A 22512-nucleotide genomic window follows, 5' to 3' on the forward strand; every position below is an offset into this window, starting at 1 on the left:
TGAGGTCGAATCCTGATATTTCTTCTAGACTTGTGATTTGTACATTTTGGAAAGATAAAAATCCCTGTGTAATATTACTCATGACTTTGGGATTTATAGATTTAATATTATATATTGTATTATTGTCTATTTAAAGGACATAAGTAAAACCTCACAGGTCTCCAATTTTTGTGTACAGTAAAACACATGTAATTGCACACGATTATAAAATGTGTGAGACTCCCAAACCACTTAACCTATTATTACATTTATTAGGAATGTTCCATTAAAGAGGTAACGAGGCGACACATCTGCTGTAATTATGGGTGGAATGCACATGTTCTGTATTTCAGCATGGAACCAGCATTTCCGTTTAACAAATCCTCCAATGAAGTGAACATGCGCCAATATAAAGAAACCCTGTGTGTGAATCCACACTTCCAACCTACATTGTACTTCAGAGGGAGAGGGGTTAGGTGCTGCAAAGCATGTAGAGATACTCAGTACCATTATAAAGTTAGACACTGTACTTTTCCCCCAAACATGAAATGCTGCTTTAAATAAACACAGCTACATAACAAAACTTACACGCAGTGTAAACTTTTTAAATGGAATATGGGTGTATAATTCTTTGATATTCCCTCCATTCTTGCATCACGAGTGACTAGATAAAATGAGAAAAGTACTTTGCTATAAACAGTCAAAATTAAACCAGGAATTTTGATTGAAATATAATGTATAGCCACTTTATTGAGCTAACATTTCACGGTCTTAAAAGTTACAGCCAAGTGTCAAACCCTTTAATAAAATAGCCGCATAAAATGTATCATTCCCATGGTTTTCAGCGATTCCCTTAATCTGTGTCATACTATAGTGCTGACTGACACCCTAATGCCAGGAAACTGTGAAGCATTGTAAACCAATGCACTGCAGGGCGCCCTGACTCTGAATGGGTTAATCAGCACTGCAAACAATGTGTTGAAAATGGCTTTAGCATTACGTTGTGTAACAGCACATAGTTGTGTTTCTAGCTGAAACAAGGACTGCCGTTGAGCATCGGGTCGTCGGCTTCTTTGTATTCGGTTCTTCTCAGGCAATGCTTCTTTCAGAGTGGACTCATGGAAAAGAGTTAGAACAGTCAGAATACAACCAGCCAGTGACATCCCCTTGAAGCAGAGGCTCTTACTCTACATCCTCTACCGGCAACCAATAGGTAAAGAGATACAGAGCTCACGAGCTTCTCATGCTGCCGTGATTCAACAGCACAGAGTTCTTCACACCTGTCCCTCCCACACTGTCCGTTTATAGGATATTTTTTGCCATTGCATTCAAGGTTCGGACTTTTGTCACATCTGCAACCTTCATGGAATACTCGGAGGTAGAAAGTGTCGCTCCCATGGATACAGAGTTGTTTCTGCCAAGGATAAAGAGATCATAGTCTGTTCACAAAAACACTTTAGCTAAACAAATTCTCCTTATCTTTTTGCTGCATCTGTCAACATCACATGTAATATATAATAATGATCAATGTCAACATGACAAGACTCACTGATAAGGTAATAGAAAAAGTGAAAGAATGGCGGTGCACAATGCATTAATATAAAAGGGCTGGAGTGCCAGCAAATGCTAGTAAAATAATTTATTGGCACATATCAAACCAGATGAAGGGAGTAGAAATACCCTAACGCGTTTCGCACCTAGCGCTTTGTCAAAGACAAACAGCAGCCCCTACTGCTGGTTAGTTACTAAACATCACCTAAGGGCGAACAACCTAATAAATGATCAGTGTAAATGTTTACTATATTGCAGAAATAGAAAATAAATGCAAATGGCTCATCTGTCCTCAATGTCCTTTCAGAAACACTATTATATATGAACACGAGTCCATTATCAAGTAAGGAATCAAATACTATAAAGATAAACCCAGACACTGAATATTTACTCAATAACATGTAAATGTTAAATTAAAGTGCACAGGATATTAAGAAAACAATGATGGTATTCTGGTAACCAGATCATGGCCATCGGAGCTGGAAGATTATGACTCGCCTAAGTAATTTTCTTGTTAAAATATGCTTTGATCTTTGATCCATATTATGAGCTTAGTTTTTGATTAGCACCAAGCCAGTGGGTTAGAACTAGCCGACATTCATAACACAGGATAACACAGGCTCAGCAGGCAAGAAGAGAAGGCCAGGCTGTCTGTCCTAAGTGCCCCGGAATGAATGTGTAACATACCGCCCCCAATAACAGTGTAACAGTGGGGAGGGCAAAGCAGAAACCGAGGAGTAAAAGAAGCAAGGGGAGATATAGCAACATAACATTTTTACTCAAATGAACTATTGCAGGTTAGAAGTTAAAAATCGTATTGCCTTTTGCCCCTACTGCTGTTTAAACTCCTAACGGCCATTTCCCAGATTAAGTGCCTATTTTCATAAGAAAAAAACACTACAGATTTCATGTGAACCATTCAGTGTGGAAACAACCTGCAGGATAGTGTTCTGCGACATGCTGCCGGGTACAGGAAGTGTTCACTTAGAATGGGTCTGCAAGCTGTGAGAGGAGCGACCCTGAACGTGGATGCGTGTGCTCTACCTGTAATTCATTCCTGAGTCTCTGGTTGAGCGCGCCGAGCAGTGAAACTCTTGGACTCCTGCGCCCTCGAGTATTCTCTGCAGGTTCCTCTCGGTGATGCCGCCACCTGGAGTGCGCAAGACAAAACATCCCATAGAGTCTCCCCAGAAAAACATCACCAATACTTTGGATGCCGGTTGATGTACAACGTCTTGGGCTCTGGCCCTCTCCAGTGGCCCCATGAATTAGCAGCTACATCATATTCTATTTGGTCATATTTCTAGGGGGAGATTGCGTTCAGCGCGCCTCTACCGCTCCGTCATCAGTGATGCCGCGATTACGTCAATGCAAAGCAAAGGGGCTCTGGTGCTGCAGCACCTCCGGCAGTTAAAGTGTTAGTGCAGCAATCGCCCCTAGAAGCCTGCAGGAGTTTAAGTCATAAACTGGTAGTATTTTGCCCCCTGAGCATCTCCTGCTCTTTTTTTTTTAGTGGTAACCTGCGCTGGGCTCTGGAGAGTACCCCCTTTTAACCTCCGGTCACTTAATATTTCAACAGCTCATATGTCCTGAACGAAACCTCAAATTGTAAGAAAAAAAACCTGAACGGGCAAGATGAGATCTTTAAAAAAAAAAAAAATAATAATAATATATATATATCTCCAATAAAGAATGTCACTTGAAGCCCATTTAAGCAAATGCATCGCCGTTCATACAGCTTTTAAGCACAGCATGGGACTAGCAAAGCAAAGAGTGGTTTGACTTACTTTGCTAGTCCCATGCTGTGCTTAAAAGCAGTATGAACAGCGATGCATTTGCTTATATGGGCTCCATGTGAGTGGATATTCCAGGCAAAAGGTGACACATCGTGTGCTCATTTGCATGTCATTTCCCAGAATCCCTTGCTGCAGTGGGAGCATTGTTTGCTAGGTGATGGTTGAAAGGCAGGGTTGCAGACCTGTCTAAGACATGTGAATGTGCTCACAAATTATATTCTTTATTGGCTATAAGCTAACGGTGGAGGTTTTTTGTTTTTTCACCCACCATAACACACACACACACACGTTATTATCTCCGACTGCTGCTTTAAAGATTTAGCAAATACAGCTCAACCCCCTTATAACGCTGTGCTTGGGGTCCAAAGAATCACATCGCGTTATAAGCGGATCACGTTAAAAATAATGCACAATTCTATGTATTGTACAATAAAGTATTTAAGATGCCAATAATTGTGTTGTAAAGTATTCATAAATATGAAAATTGGGAGCCACGCTTGCATCGCGTTATAAGCGGATTCGCTTTGTAACGGATCGCGTTATAACAGGGTTGAGCTGTATAAGAATACAGGAATTCTGGGGTATGAGCAGCGGGAACATGCCTAAACTTGCAGGGAGAAAGACATTTTTCCTTTTCACTTATTATCCCCACTTATTTCAGAGAGTCAGAGAGCGCGAGAGAGATTGCTGTTCGACTACTACTATGCATTGCAGTAGTAGGGAAAAGTGCTGTGTGTATATATAATATTACAAACATGTCCTCTAGAATTGTTCGAATACATTAAAATATATATACATTTTTGTTACAGTGACAAATTAGGAGAGCCAATTCTAGTTTATAAATAATAATACACACTCGTGCTTTCAGTTACCTGGCATCACAATGATTCTTCCTTTGGCCTAAAATAGAAAAATGCCACATATTACTCTCGTGATGCAGATTCAATTACAGTAAACATAGAACAGATGCCAGTAAACTGTGCAGCACCAGAGGCTTTGTGACACTGTAACAGAGGAACATTAATGTTTAGTGGAAAGCATATATTTAAGAAAAACCCTCATATGTCGTTAAGTCCTTTTACAGGAAGACCTGGTGCACAGCCCTGGTAATTGGAGAGTAGCTAAGCAGATTTTATTGTGATGTAAAAATAATGTAACAAGTACTGCACCGACACACTTTATTCGAGCAAATACCCGGTATGTACCTGGCAGATACCTGGAATGCGCCGCTCCTCACCTCTGACAAGCCCCGTTGCGTTTGCCTGCCCAGCCTGGGTTCATGCCTGGCTGATGGGCGGCTGATCTGTTAAATGATAATGATTAGAATTTAATAGGCTGCAATGCTTCCCGTGTCTACCAGATGGCATAAATTCATGAATTGTAATGCAGTATATATATATATACTGTGCAGTATTGCAGCCAGCAGGAATAAAATGCTTCAATCCCTGCTTGGAAAATACCTCAATGCACTCGGGCAGAAAACAGTCACAAACCTCAATACACCCGGGTATACCCGAATTCGTGGGACTAGCCAAGCTCGAATAAAGTGTGTCGCCAGTGTATGGAAAAAAATAGAATAGGTTACCTGTTCTACGAGTCTTTTAATTAGCGGGAGTCCTTCTAAAGCAGAGCTGTCACATCCGCTGGTCAGTACCCTTTCAAATCCCAGTGAAATTAGAGTTTCCATCGCAACCGCGGGATCATACACCATGTCAAACGCTGCAAGATCAGATAATGTCAGGCAATACATAGCGGCTGTGAACATGTGCTGATGGCATGCCATCGTTATCTGGGAGATATCAGGAGATCTTTGTAATGACACACTTAGGCAAGCTCAGAACCCAACACCCAATATATTTGTGTCAAAAGGAGTGCTATTGGGTGTGACCAAATATACTGTATACAACAAAAAAAATTAAACCCCAATGCAACATCCAAATGACAAAATAGCTCACCCTTCCCACTTTTGAAGTAACACTTACTATTTCGCCTTGAGAAGCGAAACGCGCGCGTCGGCTCTATTCTCCTACGTGCACGCGCAGATCAGTGACTGCCTCCGCATTTATGTTTCACACCGCGAGCTTATGCGGTAGTCTGCTCGTGCTATAATATACAGGCTATAAGTGCCCCGACAGACACTACAAGCCTCTTAATGAGGAATATTTATAGGGATAGTGCTCCGAACCAGTAGAAGTATATATTAAGTTCCCTGCAGGTTGCGCCGCTATATATGGACGTATTAACAGCAGCCCCGGGGTTACTTTTCTTTTGTGTATCACGCAGCTATCTCCTCTGAAGTATATCATGATTCATGTTTGTACTTAGGTGTCAGTGTCTCCCTGATAAGGATTTTAACTAATATCTCTACAACCTACTGTCAGACTGCATTACCTCTGACAACTGCTACGTAGGTTACTACACGACATTACACTCCTGCAGAACAGACCTAAGCAGGTTATCTTAGGTCATTCTGACACCGTGCAAAGCACACCATTATTCACACAGAGGAGCATCAAGCTGATTGTACATAGATACCCCACTGATATATATAGTATATATGTTTTATATGTGTATCAGTCACTACTAGTCACATTACCTATTTCATCCCTTGGTTTATGCAGATACTCCCATTATGTGACCTGTAGTTTAAGTATCTACCTAAGCACACCCTACAGTATTCATTTAAAACACAGGTCCACACTAGGATTTCTGTGTTGTTTTGTTATTTGTGTGTTACCTGGATACACCTAGTACACACAACTACGTTTGATCCTGAGCCTATATGGCTATCAGTACTAATGATCAGCTCACCTTCAGTACGTTGTTTTAACACCTATTATTTTATATATGTGTTGCTATTAATAAAGTTTATGTTTTAATTCATTCACTCATCACCAGAGGGTGAACCCGAGTGCTACATTGGGTTCTCTCTCTATCTTCTACTATTGTATTTACACCCATAGCACCGTTCACAGCCTAACTCTATTGTGGCTGCAGCAGGGGCTCCCTTATCGCTCTTACCACTTTTGAAGTAGCAGGTTTTTGTATGCACCTGTGGAAAATGGTCTATTAAGACATTTCTCCCTGTATTATAGGGGTAAATGAGAATAATCACGGGTAGTGTTAGGACCTGCAGAGTGGTCATGCCGTGACGTGGCTGCAAGCTTATAACGCTTTGGCCAGAGTTTAACTAAATGACCCTTACTCATGAGAAGACAAAGAGGCAGTATTTAACTATATACTTTGTCATTTGGATGTTGAATTGGGGTTTTTTTTTTTTTGTTTGATATATACAAGATCTTTATAACGATGCTAAAACAAAAAGGTTGCCCGAGTAACTGCCCATCACAGAGCAATGGGTTGGGCAAGTCCCTGGAAAAAGCAATAATGATTCATTCAAGCGTTACTTAATAACGTAAAGTAAACAGTGCGTAATTCTGATCAGCAATTCTGATACGTGTCAATCAGAATGATCTCATTTCATCCGGGCATCGTATCAACGATGTACTGTACCTTTAATGCTCTTAGTTTATTCAATAATAACTGATCTAAAAATGTATTAAAAATAATATTTGCTGTACTTATTTTTGCAGCTTTTGATATAGGATGGAATGACTATATTTAGCAAGGAAGTGTCCCTGTCACTACTTTCATTGAAACAATGTCACTCGCATAAGCTATGATACTGATTAGCAAACTTGCTGTATGAGGTTATTTCAGTGTCTCTGCAAACAGGAGTATCCCCTGTAATCAACATATTAATCCAAACACTTTTTTTTAATATATAATAAAAGCTACAGATGGTTATAAAATCATTGTATTCATTTGATTTTGCAGGTGAAAGTAGGGAATTTAGTTTTATTTTTTGCTTTCTGGTAAACGCTATCCAAGTGAAAATAATGTAGCTCAAGTTAATTTAAGTTAATTATTGCATACATCAGGCCAGGCCAAAAACATCACAATACGTCAGTCAAAAGTACTATGTTTTGCAATGAATTATTCTCATTGTACATCCATTGATATCACCGACAATAGGATGAGTGAAACTGTTGTGTGGCTCATTAAATCTGGCTATTGTGGGGGGAGTTCAATACTGTACACACAAGCGCTCTGATATTTCTCATTGTATACCTGTAGTTAAATGGCTACATAAATCAACAAGAAGAAGAAATGTGTGTTGTGCCGTTTCAAGGACATCTAACTATTATGGTCATTCCCATGGGATGACACTCACCTCGATGGAAAGTAACCGCCAGAGGACGAGATACGGCTATAATAGGGAGAGAAAAGAAAGGTTCAGCTTTCCATCTCTGTATGTTTAAAACAAAATACAAAACATTTGCCTTTTGTGAAAGTATATGCTGGGTATACTCTAGTCTAACAAGTGCTTCTTCATCCTCAACTGAATGACACAGCAACTGCAATTGCTGTTCTTGTAACAGTTAAGAGGTCTGTGCCTATTCAGAACCAAATGTCAGTTATTTCTCTGACATTGAAAGAGCTTTTTGTACTAAGTGACAGTAAAACAGTCCAAGACTTAAAGTGCTCTGAATCTATAGAAAAACTAAAGAATCTAAAGAAAGCTGCACTGATGTCAATGTCGGACCGGCAAACCAGCACAGCTACAACATAGATAAAGGAGCAGAAAGATGAAAGCCAACATTGGGCCGGAGAAGAAACAAGTGGAAAAGTAATCTTCCCCCCCATTATTATCACATTGCTACTTCACGAGACAGCGGAGCGTTGTCAGCCCTCATAGGACTGAGCGGGTTTATCCAAAGGTTATTACTTTTGTCTGGGACTACCAGTGTAAGGTTTAAATTGCCCAAATCAGAAAAGATAATACTTCCTGATGCGATTAAATTAACAGAGTCTGCAAAACGAAAGTTAAAAAAAAAAAGTCGTTTTCAATACTACTTAATGGCGATTAGGTTTTTACCAAGTAGTTCCATGCACAATTCTGTGTCAATTCGCCCATCTTCTGTTAGGGCTCCAAACACCAGTCCATCTGCCCCATGTATCTTAGCAAGACGGATGTCAGCCTTCATCACTTCCACCTCGCGGTCGGAGTAAAGGAAGTCCCCACCTCGCGGCCGAATCATCACATACACTGGGATCTGGACATATTGCTTGACTACTTGCAGAACACCTGACAAAACAGAGAGAAACAAAATGATGAAGGGAGCGTTTCAATGAAATAAACACTGCAGCCTGTGCTAGAGACACCAGCAGACAGAGGGAGATCAAACAGGGTTATTATCTAAAATGATAACCTTTTATGATTGCCACCAGCCATCTGTATGCTGAATACCCAACCGAGCGTCAAAATCAGCAGTAATAGAGAGATTAGATAAAAACAATCATCGTTTCGGGAAAAGGGACTTAATTAAATCATCAGAAATATCCTGGCTCCAAAACCTTGGGGATGAGTTAATTTCACGAACGTTCCTCAAAAATACACGAAGTTCATTTTCAATCAAATAAAATCTTGCCAATATTAAGACAAATTCAAACCACTTTCAGATTGAAAAACATAGCAAATAGCCTGTGAATTGGAAATGGTCCAGTCCATCCTGAATTGGTACTGAAAATGATAAAAAAAAATACAACTGATTTTTTATTTTAGTTAAATGTAGCATTAGGCTTGGGTAGTATGGTGTGGCTACATGAGAGTTTCTACCCGTGACCCTCCTGTTGAAAATGTTGGCTACCACTGATTTGTAGCTTATAGCGGCTGAATCAATGAATGTTGAAAAGAGTAATGCCACAAATCCCGCCTCAAAACAAACTTATGTAAACAATTGGCTTCTATAGACAAATTGACCAAACTGCTTTTTGGAAGCTAGGCCCAATTACAAATAGTTTTTCTTATGGGCCTCTAAATCGGGCAGTGTTTGCCAATCAAATGTTTCCACTACCCTTATCTGAGAGCCAATTAAGGTAAGGGATGCTTTACTTGTGCAAAATCTTGTTCAACACACAGTGACATCACACATTGTAGAGTAGCCAGAGAAAATCAAACCCCTCTTAAGTTTTAGCTCCCCAAGTTTACAAACTGAAGACTTATGGGGGTCAGATGTTGATTAAAAATGAGACAACTCCATAAACAGGTCACTGCCATTTCTAGACATAGGTCCTAAGAGGGACAGTTCCTTTCAAAACACACATGTACCAATAGTAGGTGTGGTTCCTCCTTCCAGCAAATTGGCACAGAGCTCAATGCGACCAGCACCTAAAATAAGAGGTGAGAGGACATTTACCAGAAGATATTGGGGTTTCCCACTAGACACAAACAGTGAATAATCTGACTTTTACCTCCCCTTTCAGCATTCACAGCGGACTCCACAGAATCCACACAAACCTCCATCAGAAAACCTTGATCCCCCATCTCTACAGAGAGACACAGAAACTGTTATAGGATACAGAACTTGAGTAAATTAGTATCGTCACGACATATTATAAGGCCAGGCTTTGCTGTGAGTAAGACGGTAGTACGCATGCTATATATCCATGTGCAACTAAGAGGAGTAACGGGGATTAATTACCGCAATTTGTATGTGATGAAATGTACAAAATAAACATTTCAGGAAATGATCATTATAACAGTACTAATTTCTCGGTGAATGTGATAGTTACATAGAAAACATGTTACAAATATAAACACCTCACTCTTGATGAAGTATAAACTGACTTATTAGATGACCAAAGTCCCATACTCCTTTACGTTATATGAAAGCACAAATTGTTAAGAGGGGTCCATATATGTCTGCCATGAGAAAACATGGCAGACATATTTATAGTATTTTTTATTAACTGTATGAACTGGACTACATTTAGGGATATGTTCTGAGGCAGACATTTCCACAAAAAATCCCCATGGAAATCAAAAGGAATTTTTTTTGCCAAAAACGTCAGCTTTGGAGTTGATAGAATTACTCCCTTTGGCATTTTAGCACATTCTGAGTTTGTGTATATGAAAGAATATTTCCAAGAATAATGTTGCATATGACGAATCAGTAAGTGACACCAAAACAGGGTCATCGTTAAAACAGTGGTAACGGTTTGTATCATTTGTTGTACAGCTACTGCCTTTTAGAGATTAAGCACCAGAAATGACTAAAATGGGAAGAGAAACAGGATTACGATTTAATACCTATAAACCAGAACTGGATCATTCAGACGTTGACAGGACAAACAAATTACTAATTGTTACATTACTTTATCTGAAGAAGAGATCTGTTGGTTCAAAAGCGTCTGTACAAGAAAATATTGCACAATTCAAATGTTGTTCCATTTAAGGGTATCACAACCAACACTGTATTTTACGCTTTCTGGGACCAATTCGGCTACTAGTCACAACCACAATCAAAGAAGGTTGTGTCACTAAGTTTCATTTAATGAGAAGTGACTATTGGCATTGAGAAAGCCATGATGAACCCACGGTCAACACAAAAAGCATTTTATATTTGAGATTTTTTGTTTTTTTACCCATTTACCAGAAATGCATAGAAATGCACTTAACCCTTCGCTGCCAGTGAGGCCTGGAACACATTGCGCAGGAAACACGGTACTTAACCCCTTCGCAGACATTTCTCTGCCACCCTGTGTTACAGGCCCCTGTGGTACTGAAAGGGATAACACGACAGAGGGCAGCAGTGGTTTGCAGGGTCCACATGAGCCATTTATATCTGCAAATATATATGTGTATGTGCATGAGACAGGACACCACAAGTGACACATGACTTGTCAGGGACATAAAGGGGTCACCCACAGCCTCATCCCTAACTGAGCGGGTCAGACATGCAGCTCACTCCCAACACACCCCTCCTGCTGCTTCTGCATACACTGCGTGTTTACCTCCCAGGGTCACAGCCCTCTCTGCCAGCACCACCTTCCCACACTCATTGGGCACCCGGCCACCTACTCGCTGCTGATTGGATACCCATCTGTCCGCCTTGCAGCTGATTGGATACCCATCTGTTCCCCTTGCTGCTGATTGGACGCTATTTCAGGCTTGTTTTGAAGCCTCTCTGGCGGCAGCCATCTTGATCCCATGGCTACGCCGAGTGGCCTGGAGCATTTTCTTCCCGACATCGCTCTGGGATTTGCGGCATTCCAGGCGACAATGAGCCATAAACAATCTATGTATTTACCCCGACCTGCCTTTAAAATGGTCAAACGCGCTTAACGCCACAGGCCGCTCGCCCTTAACACGTGACGGCAGCACGCGGATTCCTCGCGAGCCTCCGTAGACGCGATTACGTCAGCGTTAATATGGCGGCTCCCATAAAGGAATCCTCCTGTCACCAGTCGGTGTCTACGCCGCGCGGCGAGTCCAGTTGTTCCCGGCCCGTGTCATTTCTCTGTGTTTTTTTCGCTCCCTCCCTCCGCCGGGAGACAGATCCAGACGGAGAATGCTGCTTCTGTTGACTCTCCGCTCCGGCCTGGCACAGAGCAGGGTGCAGGCGGCGCTGCGCTACATCCACACAGCGGGAGGGCAGGTAACTATCACCTGCCGACCACCCCGGAGAAGACATGTATAAATAATAATCTTATGAATGACTGATTGTGCATGCCACGCTGTTTAGTCATACCACTAGTTTTCTTATGTTCATATCTAACCCAAAGTGATACGTCACTTCAAGGGTGGCATTTTATCATTTATAATATACTTTTTTTTTATATTGCTTACCGTGTAAGTTTTTCTGTACATAGAATTTAGTAGGCACAATAGGCTGGTAGAGCTTATGATCTAAGTTTGGTGCTTGAGGCACAGGGAGACTGGGTGACTTGCACAAGATCACAAGGAGACGACACTGGGATTTGAACCAAGTTCGCCCACTTCCAGTGACATTACCACAGCGTTTTTGCAAATAGAGTCCTCCTTGGTGCTGGAACTTTCACTTGTGCAGGGAGCTGCAGACCAAAAGACAGGGGGGGGGCGTTACGGTGGAGGGACGGGGGAGCGGCCGTGACGTCACCCGGCAGGTTCGCCCTCATTGGCTGAACTGCTGGGGGGTGTGGATTAGCGCTCTGTCGCGACTCCTGATCACAATTCTATTGCGAGCAGGAGTCACTGTCGGCAGAGCGCAGCGCGCCTGGTCCCATTGTGCAGCGGCTATTGTCCCTGCAGCGTCCCCAACAGCGGGCGCTGCAGTAGCCAGCGGGGACCAGGCCTAACACTTGATTAAAGATGCTGTCACCTCTGTGACAGTGGTAGCATTAGATGCTATTTCACCCTAAACACTCCAGAAATAGTGATGGAAATGACCATAAACATACACACACCACCACCACCAAGCAGTTATCCCTTTACAGCCTGGATCAGTAATCTAGGTGTAACCCAATCAATTAAGATGTATCTTATTACACCAGAGTACTCCTAGATTACACTGTGAATGATAGTTAATAGAAAACACTCACATCAATGGAGTTGAAGATGAAAAAATTGCACCTCTGCCGGATGGACAATTCTCAGCAATATGTGGAAAAGAAAAATGAAAACCTAGCACAGACCTGCTATATACAGTACCAACATTTTAATGAACCAACATTTAAAAACAAACACTTGGAATAAAACTCACGCATTTCTTTGTAAGCCTTTCACCCCTTTAAGCCTGGTTGTGGGGGCCCTCTGATGTCTGTTTCCTCTGTGACTGCTTGGATCCTTGCCTCTGTGGGTCCACGTGTAGAGCCTCTGTTATTACTTCCTGGTAATCGTCAGCAGTCCATGTGACTCCAATACAGGTGTTCCAGGGATGTCATAGAGTTTCACAAAGTCCCACAGCAAAAGGGTATCAATAAATAAGCTACTTGGGAATGTGTAATAGCAAACCTCACCCTACATGTTTCGAGAGAGACGTCTCACTTCCTCAGGGGTGTACCACTAGGTTACTACTGCAGCCCTAAAGGTCCAATCCACACCTGAAATCGGCCTTCTTTTAAGAAATTCGGTTGGGATTCCCTAAACAAATCTGGACAGCTCATAATGCAGAACAAGCAACCTGTCATAATTATATGAATATACTTCTATTTTTCCCCCGTAAAATAACTGCTTAAGGTTCAGCAGGGTCTGTTGTTCGGGTGCACATACAGACTTGTGTTGTAGTTGGTACATATTCGAGAGCGTGATCTGTGGACCAGAGAACTTAGAAAATAAAATACTTGCTTAAACGTAACAGTGCTGGTAAAATAGTGAGAGGACAATGAGTGTATCTAGAGAGGTACACAGAATAGAATCCCTTTATAGGCGCACCGCAGACCGTTATGGAATAAATGTGGTCAGGGGAAAAAAAGTGTTTAGCAAAATAATAAATATTTTAATCAAATTTTGTGATTGTGCAATAAAAATAGCAATTTTTATTGCACAATCACAAAATTTGATTAAAATATTTATTATTTTGCTAAACACTTTTTTTCCCCTGACCACATTTATTCCATAACGGTCTGCGGTGCGCCTATAAAGGGATTCTATTCTGTGTACCTCTCTAGATACACTCATTGTCTGTCCATATACCCACTCCCTAGGCAGCACGCCCTAACCAACAAGGGGTTTTCGAGCGAGGTCTCTATCTATTGCTATCAAAATAGTGAGAGGTTAAGAACGGCTTCAATTTGATTCCTCCAGCAGAAGAGACACTTTATTCAGAGGAGATGGAAAAGCAGCACTGTGGCAGAAATGGCAGCGCCGTCCAGAGCTGCAGGGGGATCTGTCCCTAATTCTGCTGCGGAACGTATCATGGGACGCTGGCTTCTAGTATGCAGTGGGATGGTAGCTGGAGCAGTCATCCTGGGAGGCGTAACAAGGTGAGTGTATGAACGGCAATTACGTTAACATAATTGGCATAAAATAGCTGGTAGTGACCTCAACAGGCAGCACATATGGCCACAAATGAATAGTCAACAGCCAACAGTGCATGTAGTGGAACCAAAAATATATAATTACTGTACTAGGGAAATGTTGCTAATAAATATTCTATCATGAATAAGGAGACACCGCTTCATTGCACAGTCGGCAAAGCATTGCTTTGCAATGTGTTGTTCCTTCTAGTTTGATAGATTTTATACAACTTTATGGTGAAAATCCTATAAAACAAACTGCTTTATAATACACCATAGAAAGCTAAAGTTAAAAAGTCCCGGATGAAGCGGTCACCTGCCTTCAATAGTTTGCATTGGGTTTTTTTCTCTGTGTTTTTCCCTCTGTATGTAACATGGTTCTCCTGTGGTATGTCATAGATTAACAGAATCTGGACTTTCAATGGTTGACTGGCATTTAATAAAGGAGATGAAACCACCAGTGACTCGAGCAGATTGGGAAGCAGAGTTTCAAAAGTACCAGCAGTACCCTGAATTTAAAATGTAAGCCTTCGGATGCAAGTTGTGGTAGACATAACATGTAATCCAGATTACCAACCATTAAAGCAGCATCCGTGCGACAGTGTACATTTTTTTTTTTTTTTAAATATATACCTGAACCGGGCAAAATGGCTCTGGGATCAGGATCTGTGCCTACAGCCAATCGAAAGCCACAACATCAAAGGACTTTCTATTGGGGACCCCGTGGCCCCATTTTGTTTGTCTCGCGGCACAAAACAAACCTACACATATATCAATAACCGCGGGGTCCTTGGATGCTGGATAAATAACTATTGGCTGGGATTGCTGCTTTAAATTGACACTGCATGATTCCGTTTACATGTAATCTTTATATCATGTTTTAGATGACTTTGTTAAATTTATGTAGCATTTTGATTAGAATATATATAATATTTTTTTTTTTTTAAGGCTCAATATAAATTAGAATGCAAGGCCTACTCAATAGAATGAGCAGAATTCATAAGTGTTTGAAGTATAAGACTTTGTTGGTGGTACATTTAATGCAAATTACATCAGTGTCCTGCCGAACAAATATGTTACTTAAAATCTAGATAAATAGGAGTCGATTAATCTTATTTTAAGCAATAAACTGGTATATTTGTAATGATAGCTGTTCCTTGTATGGATTCAGTATGTCTTTCACATCAGGTTTATTGAAGAGCCTTTTTAAATGAGCGGTCCTTTAATGCTTTCCCTAACTGATTGTTACTGTTTCTTAGTATGAACCATGATATGACTCTGAACGAGTTCAAGTTTATCTGGTTCATGGAGTATTCTCACCGCATGTGGGGACGGGCAGTGGGGCTGGCTTACATTCTCCCAGCAATCTACTTCTGGAGAAAGGGCTGGTTCAGTCGTGGAATGAAAGGTCGTGTTCTTGGCCTCTGTGGCTTTGTTTGCTTCCAGGTAACAACAAACATAACTAACACTCTTTTTTTTTTTTAAAGTAAGAAACAATTGCAGGGCTCTGGGGTTTCGGGTGAATCAATTAAATATTATTTTCTGAATCCATTTTTGATGTTTCAAATACAAAGGGGTCGTTCTCTACAATCACAAGTAGACCGTAACAACCATTTCTAGTAAATCATTATGCCAAGTTGTGAATGAGGACTTCCAAATCTCCCAAGGATGCATGTTACTTAAGCATAGCTTGGTACTTCTTAATTGGTGCTGTAATATTCACACTGTTGCACATAGGAGAAATAAATATTGCAAGCTGTTAGACTTTTATCGAGCAAATCTCCAATATGGCAAGCAGCTGTATTTGAAATTTATGTCTTTCTGAAAACGTAGGCAAACATCCTATTTGTCAAAAGTGTAGCTTGTCAGCAGAGATCGCAGCTTTTAAGAATCTATTCAACAGTTATAGAAGCTTCATATATAAAATATACATTATTACTTATCCCTTTTTTTATAGCTACATTTTATATTTGCCTTGGCTATCTGATGCATACAAAAGCACAAAAATAATAATAATAATAAAAAGTGAAATGTTATTAGACTTGCCCTTTGCTGCTGCTGTTTTGCAGTGACTGCATTTCTTGTGATAGGGTCTCCTGGGTTGGTACATGGTGAAAAGCGGATTAGAAGAGAAACCAGAGTCCTATGACATCCCTCGTGTCAGTCAGTACCGTCTGGCCGCACATTTGGGTTCTGCGCTTGTTCTCTACTGTGCAAGTCTTTGGACTGGATTGTCTCTTCTTCTTCCAAAGCACAAGGTAACAATTACGTCTGTCATATTTCACTTAAAAATGTTCATGATTAAAATACAACTCTTGTATGTCCTAGTTATGAGAAGGGCATAGTCTGCTAATAGAAGGCGTTTGTAGCAGCTACTCTATTTAATGTTTGTTTTCACCCTACTTTTGTTTTATTCAGTTACCTGACACCCGTCAGCTGCTGCAGCTGAGAAGATTCACGCATTGGACAACAGGCCTGGTCTTCCTCACAGCTCTCTCAGGTAGACGTTTAGTCCAGTATAGATACCACACAAAGTAGCTAGTTCAGATACATCACACACCTGGAAAATAATGGTGATTTTGAGTCTTACAAAAAAAAGCGATCTAGTCAGTAAAAGATCACTCACTGTTAAATGGATTCTGCGTAACGCTTGCTGAACCCTGCATGTCTTGGGAGGTTTAGATGGCTAATGTATGAGTGGACTCGTATCAAAATTTGCTTTAAAGTGTTTTTTTGTTGGTAATAAAAACAATCTGTGCCAGGGCCCTTCAGCTCTGAAAAGTTTAGGAATAGTTGTTAAAACCTTTTTAAGCATAGGGAGTCTTGATTGTTGGAAGCAGTGATGCAAAACAGTTGGCCATAATTGTCTTCTCAATTCAGAAGCAAAGTGGCCTTTTATTCCACTACCAGTATGGGAGACGCCAGATTCTATAAGACAAAAAAGGCATATTGTTTCCAAGCTCACTCATCCCACATTTTTAATTGCAGTTCTTGCTAAGCACCTATAAATGACCAATCTATTAAGACGGCTCTCCCTCCATTAGAGAGGTTACGAGAGCTTTTTGCAGGTGCAGCAGTGTTGGGACCTACAGATGGGCAATACCGAGACGTGGTTGTATTCTTAAAATACTTTGGTCAAAGAATTTAACTAAATAAACAGATATGTATTTAACTATATAATTTTGTCAAGTTAGATGTAGCACTGGGCCTTTGTGTCTCTTGTTTTATACATAAGGTCACAATCCTAGTAGCACGCATTTTGACACAATATATATGATGGTAGATTTGGGTTCTGGGCTTACAGGAGCTGTGTGACACCAGATTCTAATTGTTTCTCTTCATCTCCTCCAACCACAGGTGCCTTTGTCGCAGGTTTAGACGCCGGTCTTGTCTACAACTCCTTCCCTAAGATGGGGGAACGTTGGATTCCAGACGACCTGCTTGCATTCTCCCCAACATTGAAAAACTTTTTTGAGAATCCCACAACAGTGCAGTTTGATCACAGGATACTCGTGAGGGCTCTTGAATTATTCCCCCGTTTTCATCTATGGATAACTGATGAGGGGGTTGTCTACTAGTATTCTTTTAGTGTGTTTGACATGATTACACTTCGTGTTTATACACACCCATACAAACCTACATATACCTGCTAAGAGCATTGCATGGACAGTGTTGTTTGTTGTTGGGATAAGCCTTCTGTTATGATTATGTGCAGTATATACAGCATGTGTAAATCTCCTGCCTTCTCTTCAGGAAACAGATTGCATGATTTCACTTCTAACCAAGATAGGAGATTGACCATGTAGTTCCCATTGTGCAACTGTAATAAGTTTTATCAATCAGCTGTTTGTTCTTCAGGGGATCAGCTCCGTAGCGGCCATCACTGGGCTGTACTATTTCTCTCGGAAGATTCCTCTCCCTCGTAGAGCGAAGCTCGCATTAAACTCCCTGATAGCTGTGGCTTATATGCAGGTATGTGACTAGCTATTTCAGGGTATTCCCTTTTTATTCACACACTATTTCTGCATTATATATATATATATATATATATATATATATATATATATATATATCTCTCTGTAATATTTTAAAGATGAAATGATGGTGAAAGATGCAATAGTTATTAACATAACTAATCCCAAAAACCTAATGGATAAAGGCATTAGTAACCCATGGCTGACATCTTTAATCATTCCATTTTGTTTTTTTATGTGCAAGAAAATCTAAAAACAAACAGACACCTGTTCTGGTGTTTGCTTTAAATAGCAGTATGAAAAAGACTCTTGGTTTAGTTGCTCAAGTCATATATCTATATCCCACACCTGGCACACGTGGGATTTTTCTAATTGGGAATTTATTAGGTGATCAACGTTACATCTTCAACAAGGTCCCAACGGAAACCGACACGTCGATCACATAATAAATTCACATTTAGAAAAATCCTAAGTGGCCCGGACTTCTACTTTGTAGTATAGAAACACTTTCCTTTTGTGCCATCTTGGTTTCTATTTTTTAGGAGTGCCTTGCCTACAGGGATGCTCAACCCCCCCCCTCACCCTCCCCCCTTCGAACAGGTCAGGTTTTCAGGGTATCCCAGCTTCAGCACCGGTGGCTCAATCAGACCCTGCTTCAGCACAGGTGGCTCATTCACTGAGCCACCTGTGCTGAAGCTGGGATATCCCGAAAACCTGACCACCATTGCCTTACTACACTGACTCTACCTACTATATATATTCTTTTTTCTTCACATACTTTTCCTACAAGTAGTTTATAGGGGGAAACTGTTTTGCTTTATTGTTTTTCGTTAACGCTTTTCTTTATTTGCAGGTCACACTGGGTATAAGCACCCTTCTACTATATGTTCCAACCTCATTAGCGGCTACCCATCAGTCTGGCTCATTGGCTCTGCTCAGCATGGCTATCTGGCTAATGAACGAATTGAGACGGCTACCTAAATAGTGATTAAAACAAAGTGACGATATCCAGATGGGGATTTACACACATTCTTCGATTCATGTCCTTCATTGATGACACATTCACCGTATGATGGTCATTTCAATATCTTTGTTTATTATAGCAAAGCTTATTTTTGAATTGCATTGCAAAAAGCAACACTGTTGCTCTCTATACCCTTTTTGTACATTTTGCCTGGAGATATATATTGAGAAATAAACTAATTTAAATATCAAACACTTTTTTTTTTTCCCCTAAAGTGGTTACTAGAGGAACGGTAATATATAAACAAGGATATTGCTGCACACCAATAAAGCAAGATATTTATATTCACCAGTGCTCCTAGTTCAGGGAATCCCTGCCTGCACTCCAAGTTTCAGCTATCAGTTGAGAAACAGGGCACCACGGATTTCTGCAAAATAATTATTTATTGAACCGAGTCACTTGGCTCATTTAATAATTATTTTGCAGAATTCCGTGGTGCCCCGTTTCTCAACTGATACTAGAGGAACAGGACATGTCTTTGTGGAATTGTAAGTTTAGATTCTGTCCACATTGCTCAGAGCTTTTGTATGTGGGTATTGGAAAACGCTTTGGGGATTTACATATTTTATTACTATAGCAGCCTGTCCTAAAGTCTTGGTTTCCAATAAGGCAGTGCTAAGGAATGGGAGCTTTTCGTTGCCTACGGTACAAAGCATGCTACGGTCTAGATCCACAAAGCTCTGTTAAATGAGAGCTCATAATTTGATGGTGCCTAAAACAACAATATACGTTCCTTGAGCTTAACACTTATCCACAGAGCTACTTCTATGCAAAACCAACAGCTGTTCTATATAATAATATTATTATTATTGTTATTACATGGTGCTTTTGTCCCAATGGGACTCAAAGCTTTTCACAGTTGGTAAAAGGAAAAAGAAAACCATAAATAACTTAAGGTTATAAATGAGGCCAAACTCAAGGAAATATACAGGATGGGATGGTACTGTAGCTATTAAATGCCAGACAGGTTGTGGTTCATTAATAAATGCCTAGGTAAATGGGTAGGTCTTGATCTGATTTTATTTTTTTAATTGATTTGCAGAAAGGGGGCCCCCTGGAACTGTACAAGGCAGATTGTTCCAAAGAGTGGGAGCAGAGCATCTAAAATCTCGGGTCCCAAAGGAAGTTAAGGAGATTCTGGGAACTGTTAGGAGTCCTTCATATGCAGATCGAGGTGAGCGATCACCTAGTAATGTAGTGCTTTTGGATGTCAATAAGCCAATCTTGAAATAAATTAGTAATTTTACAGGCAGCCAGTGCAGAGAATGTAGAGCAGGTGTCATGTGGCTAGAACGGGTCTGGTTACTTAAGAACCTGGCTACAGCATTCTGCACCAGCTGCAGGCGGCACAGCTATTTCTGGAAGACCCAGGTGAAGGGTACTATAGTAGTCCAGGCGTGAGGAGACAATGGCATGGGCAAGCGTAGTAAAATACTCTGGGGAAATTAAGTGCTTAATCCTGGCTATGTTCTTTAGGTGGAAGAATGAAGATTTGATCACGGATGACACCTGATGTTTAAGGGTCAAATGAGTCTCGGACAACACCATTCCGCACACGGACAGAGTTTAGCAACTGGGAACCCCCAAGCTTAAGGCCAGTTGGTTGACCAAACTTCAGTCTTATCTTCAGACAATGAACATCCACCATAAGCACTTCTGCCTTACCAGGATTCAACGTCAACCAACTGGCACGCATCCATTCTATGAGCTCAGATAAACCTCTATTGATGACTGATAATGGTTCCTTAGTACCTGGTGCAAAGGATAAGTAGAGTTGTGTCCTCTGCATAACAGTGACCATTGTGTCCTCTGCATAACCCAGGCCATTCCATCACCTAGTGGCAGCATGTACGCTGCGAACAATATAGGAGATAGAATAGAACCTTGTGGCACTCCACATGATGGACATTGGAAGATACTCTGACCTGCCAATGAGAACTGTGCCACCCAGTCCAAGGAAATCCATCAGGTGCTCCATTAAAATTCCATGATCAACAGTAACAAATGCTGCTGAGAGGTCACGGAGTACCAAGATCGCAAGTCATTTGTGTCTCGCCATCAGGAAATCGTTTAGCACACAAACCAGTTATTTTAGTACTATGCGATCTTCTGAATCCTTACTGGAATCGGTCAATATCTCCTTAGCATAGGCCTAATGTTATGGTATTGTAGCATAACGTTGCATTATCTTCCAGTAGCGTGACTGTCACAATAAAGCCATGCAAGGGTTAATGAATGGGAGAGGTGCAGCAACCAAGGGTTTAACTCTTTTAAATAAACAATTCTTCTGTTTCTGATGGGTACCAGAGAGTGGTCATGGCTTAGGGTTATAAAACAAAAAAACAGTGGCTCAGTGTGCAAAGGCGCTGAGTTGGGAGAGCCTTCGGCAAGTCACTTAATCTCCATGTGCCTCAGGCACCAAAAAATAGATTGTAAGCTCTACAGGGCAGGGACACATGCTTCCAAAAATTCCATGTATAGCGCCACATACACTGTTGGCGCTACACAAAAACAAACTATTATGTTTTCATGGAGATGATGTGACCGGTGATAGAAATAATCTCATGTGCCTGAACAAGGGCATCATAAAGGGCCTGAGATCGTCCCTGGCCAACAGGCCCACATGTGATGAAAGGGTCACTTTACTAGCTATTTCAGATTCACATTATACAAGATAATTCATATCTGAATTACAACCCACAATAAAACAAAGTATAAATCTGTAACAGGCAGGAGTACTCATGTGTAGCCATATTAAATGTGAGAAGATTACATCTGGGTCTCTGCACAGTTTCAGATATACATGAGTTTGTGACATCTGAAGGATCCGCTATGGTGGTCTCTCATACTGAGGGATAACATCTATGAATAGTTTTGATGTTTTATTAACCTCTTTGCTGCCAGATGTCCTTGCAACACATTGCTCGGCAATAAAACCCAACCTACACTTCCCTGGCAAATATTTTATGGATAAACTTTCAATAATGACTAACACAAATATATTATTTTTTAGGACATTGCTTATCTAGTTTAAATCTGTTAAGCATCCATATAACTGTATAATAATATATAATCTTTGGTCCTGTGTAGGATTGCACTGCAAATCCCTGCCCATGCTATGACTGTCACAAACCTTCACCTATAGCACAGGGCTTTGAGAAGGTAGATCCTATAGATTAAGTGTGGGAAACATGATATACATCAAGAGCCGCATATAATCTATTGCCATATAACATCTCCTTCACACTCCTATTGCTCCATATAATGTATAATACCCCATATAACCACTCCACATAACTTCTTCTATTCCCCCATATACAACCACTCTGTAAACAGCTCTCGCGTTGGA

General features: G+C 40.8%; 2 protein-coding genes across 9 annotated transcripts; one reads left to right on the plus strand and one right to left on the minus strand.

Moving 5' to 3' along the window:
- Positions 1–697: 697 nt before the first annotated feature.
- On the minus strand, positions 698–11806 carry CUTC (cutC copper transporter). 6 transcript variants are annotated; one of them, XM_075612309.1, is made up of 9 exons: positions 11251–11806; positions 9642–9716; positions 9499–9558; positions 8266–8475; positions 7561–7596; positions 4912–5045; positions 4199–4226; positions 2575–2680; positions 698–1393 (listed from the first exon to the last, which is right to left on the minus strand). In XM_075612309.1, the coding sequence occupies exons 1-9, from the start codon at positions 11270–11272 to the stop codon at positions 1282–1284; spliced, it is 783 nt and encodes a 260-aa protein (XP_075468424.1). In that variant the 5' UTR covers positions 11273–11806; the 3' UTR covers positions 698–1281. The 6 variants fall into 6 exon arrangements, with proteins under 6 accessions (XP_075468424.1, XP_075468426.1, XP_075468427.1 ...); XM_075612311.1 differs by having other exon boundaries at positions 11184–11804; XM_075612312.1 differs by lacking the exon at positions 11251–11806 and adding an exon at positions 11149–11185.
- COX15 (cytochrome c oxidase assembly factor COX15) lies at positions 11363–22403 on the plus strand. 3 transcript variants are annotated; one of them, XR_012803578.1, is made up of 11 exons: positions 11364–11827; positions 13954–14132; positions 14565–14687; positions 15425–15611; positions 16256–16423; positions 16584–16665; positions 17523–17677; positions 18024–18137; positions 18993–19206; positions 20206–20337; positions 20640–22403. XR_012803578.1 is itself a non-coding variant. In XM_075612306.1 (9 exons), the coding sequence occupies exons 1-9, from the start codon at positions 11741–11743 to the stop codon at positions 19122–19124; spliced, it is 1224 nt and encodes a 407-aa protein (XP_075468421.1). In that variant the 5' UTR covers positions 11363–11740; the 3' UTR covers positions 19125–19355. The 3 variants fall into 3 exon arrangements, 2 of the variants coding, with proteins under 2 accessions (XP_075468421.1, XP_075468420.1); XM_075612306.1 differs by lacking the exons at positions 20206–20337; positions 20640–22403 and having other exon boundaries at positions 11363–11827; positions 13957–14132; positions 18993–19355; XM_075612305.1 differs by lacking the exons at positions 20206–20337; positions 20640–22403 and having other exon boundaries at positions 18993–19355.
- Positions 22404–22512: the final 109 nt, after the last annotated feature.

The sequence above is a fragment of the Ascaphus truei genome, chromosome 8 (assembly GCF_040206685.1).
Source record: "Ascaphus truei isolate aAscTru1 chromosome 8, aAscTru1.hap1, whole genome shotgun sequence".
NCBI classification, from domain to species: Eukaryota; Metazoa; Chordata; class Amphibia; order Anura; family Ascaphidae; genus Ascaphus; species Ascaphus truei.

Excerpts from the sequence above, each read along its gene's own strand:
- COX15 (XM_075612305.1), top strand. The coding sequence starts at position 11,741 with ATGCTGCTTCTGTTGACTCTCCGCTCCGGCCTGGCACAGAGCAGGGTG. Across the intron at positions 16,424-16,583 it reads TTCTTCTTCCAAAGCACAAG|TTACCTGACACCCGTCAGCT; the intron begins GTAACAATTACG and ends TGTTTTATTCAG. Across the intron at positions 17,678-18,023 it reads AGTTTGATCACAGGATACTC|GGGATCAGCTCCGTAGCGGC; the intron begins GTGAGGGCTCTT and ends TTTGTTCTTCAG.
- CUTC (XM_075612307.1), bottom strand. The coding sequence starts at position 10,916 with ATGTCTGCGAAGGGGTTAAGTACCGTGTTTCCTGCGCAATGTGTTCCA. Across the intron at positions 8,476-9,498 it reads AGGAACCACACCTACTATTG|GTGTTCTGCAAGTAGTCAAG; the intron begins GTACATGTGTGT and ends CTGTTTTGTCAG. Across the intron at positions 1,394-2,574 it reads GACTCAGGAATGAATTACAG|AAACAACTCTGTATCCATGG; the intron begins GTAGAGCACACG and ends TATCCTTGGCAG.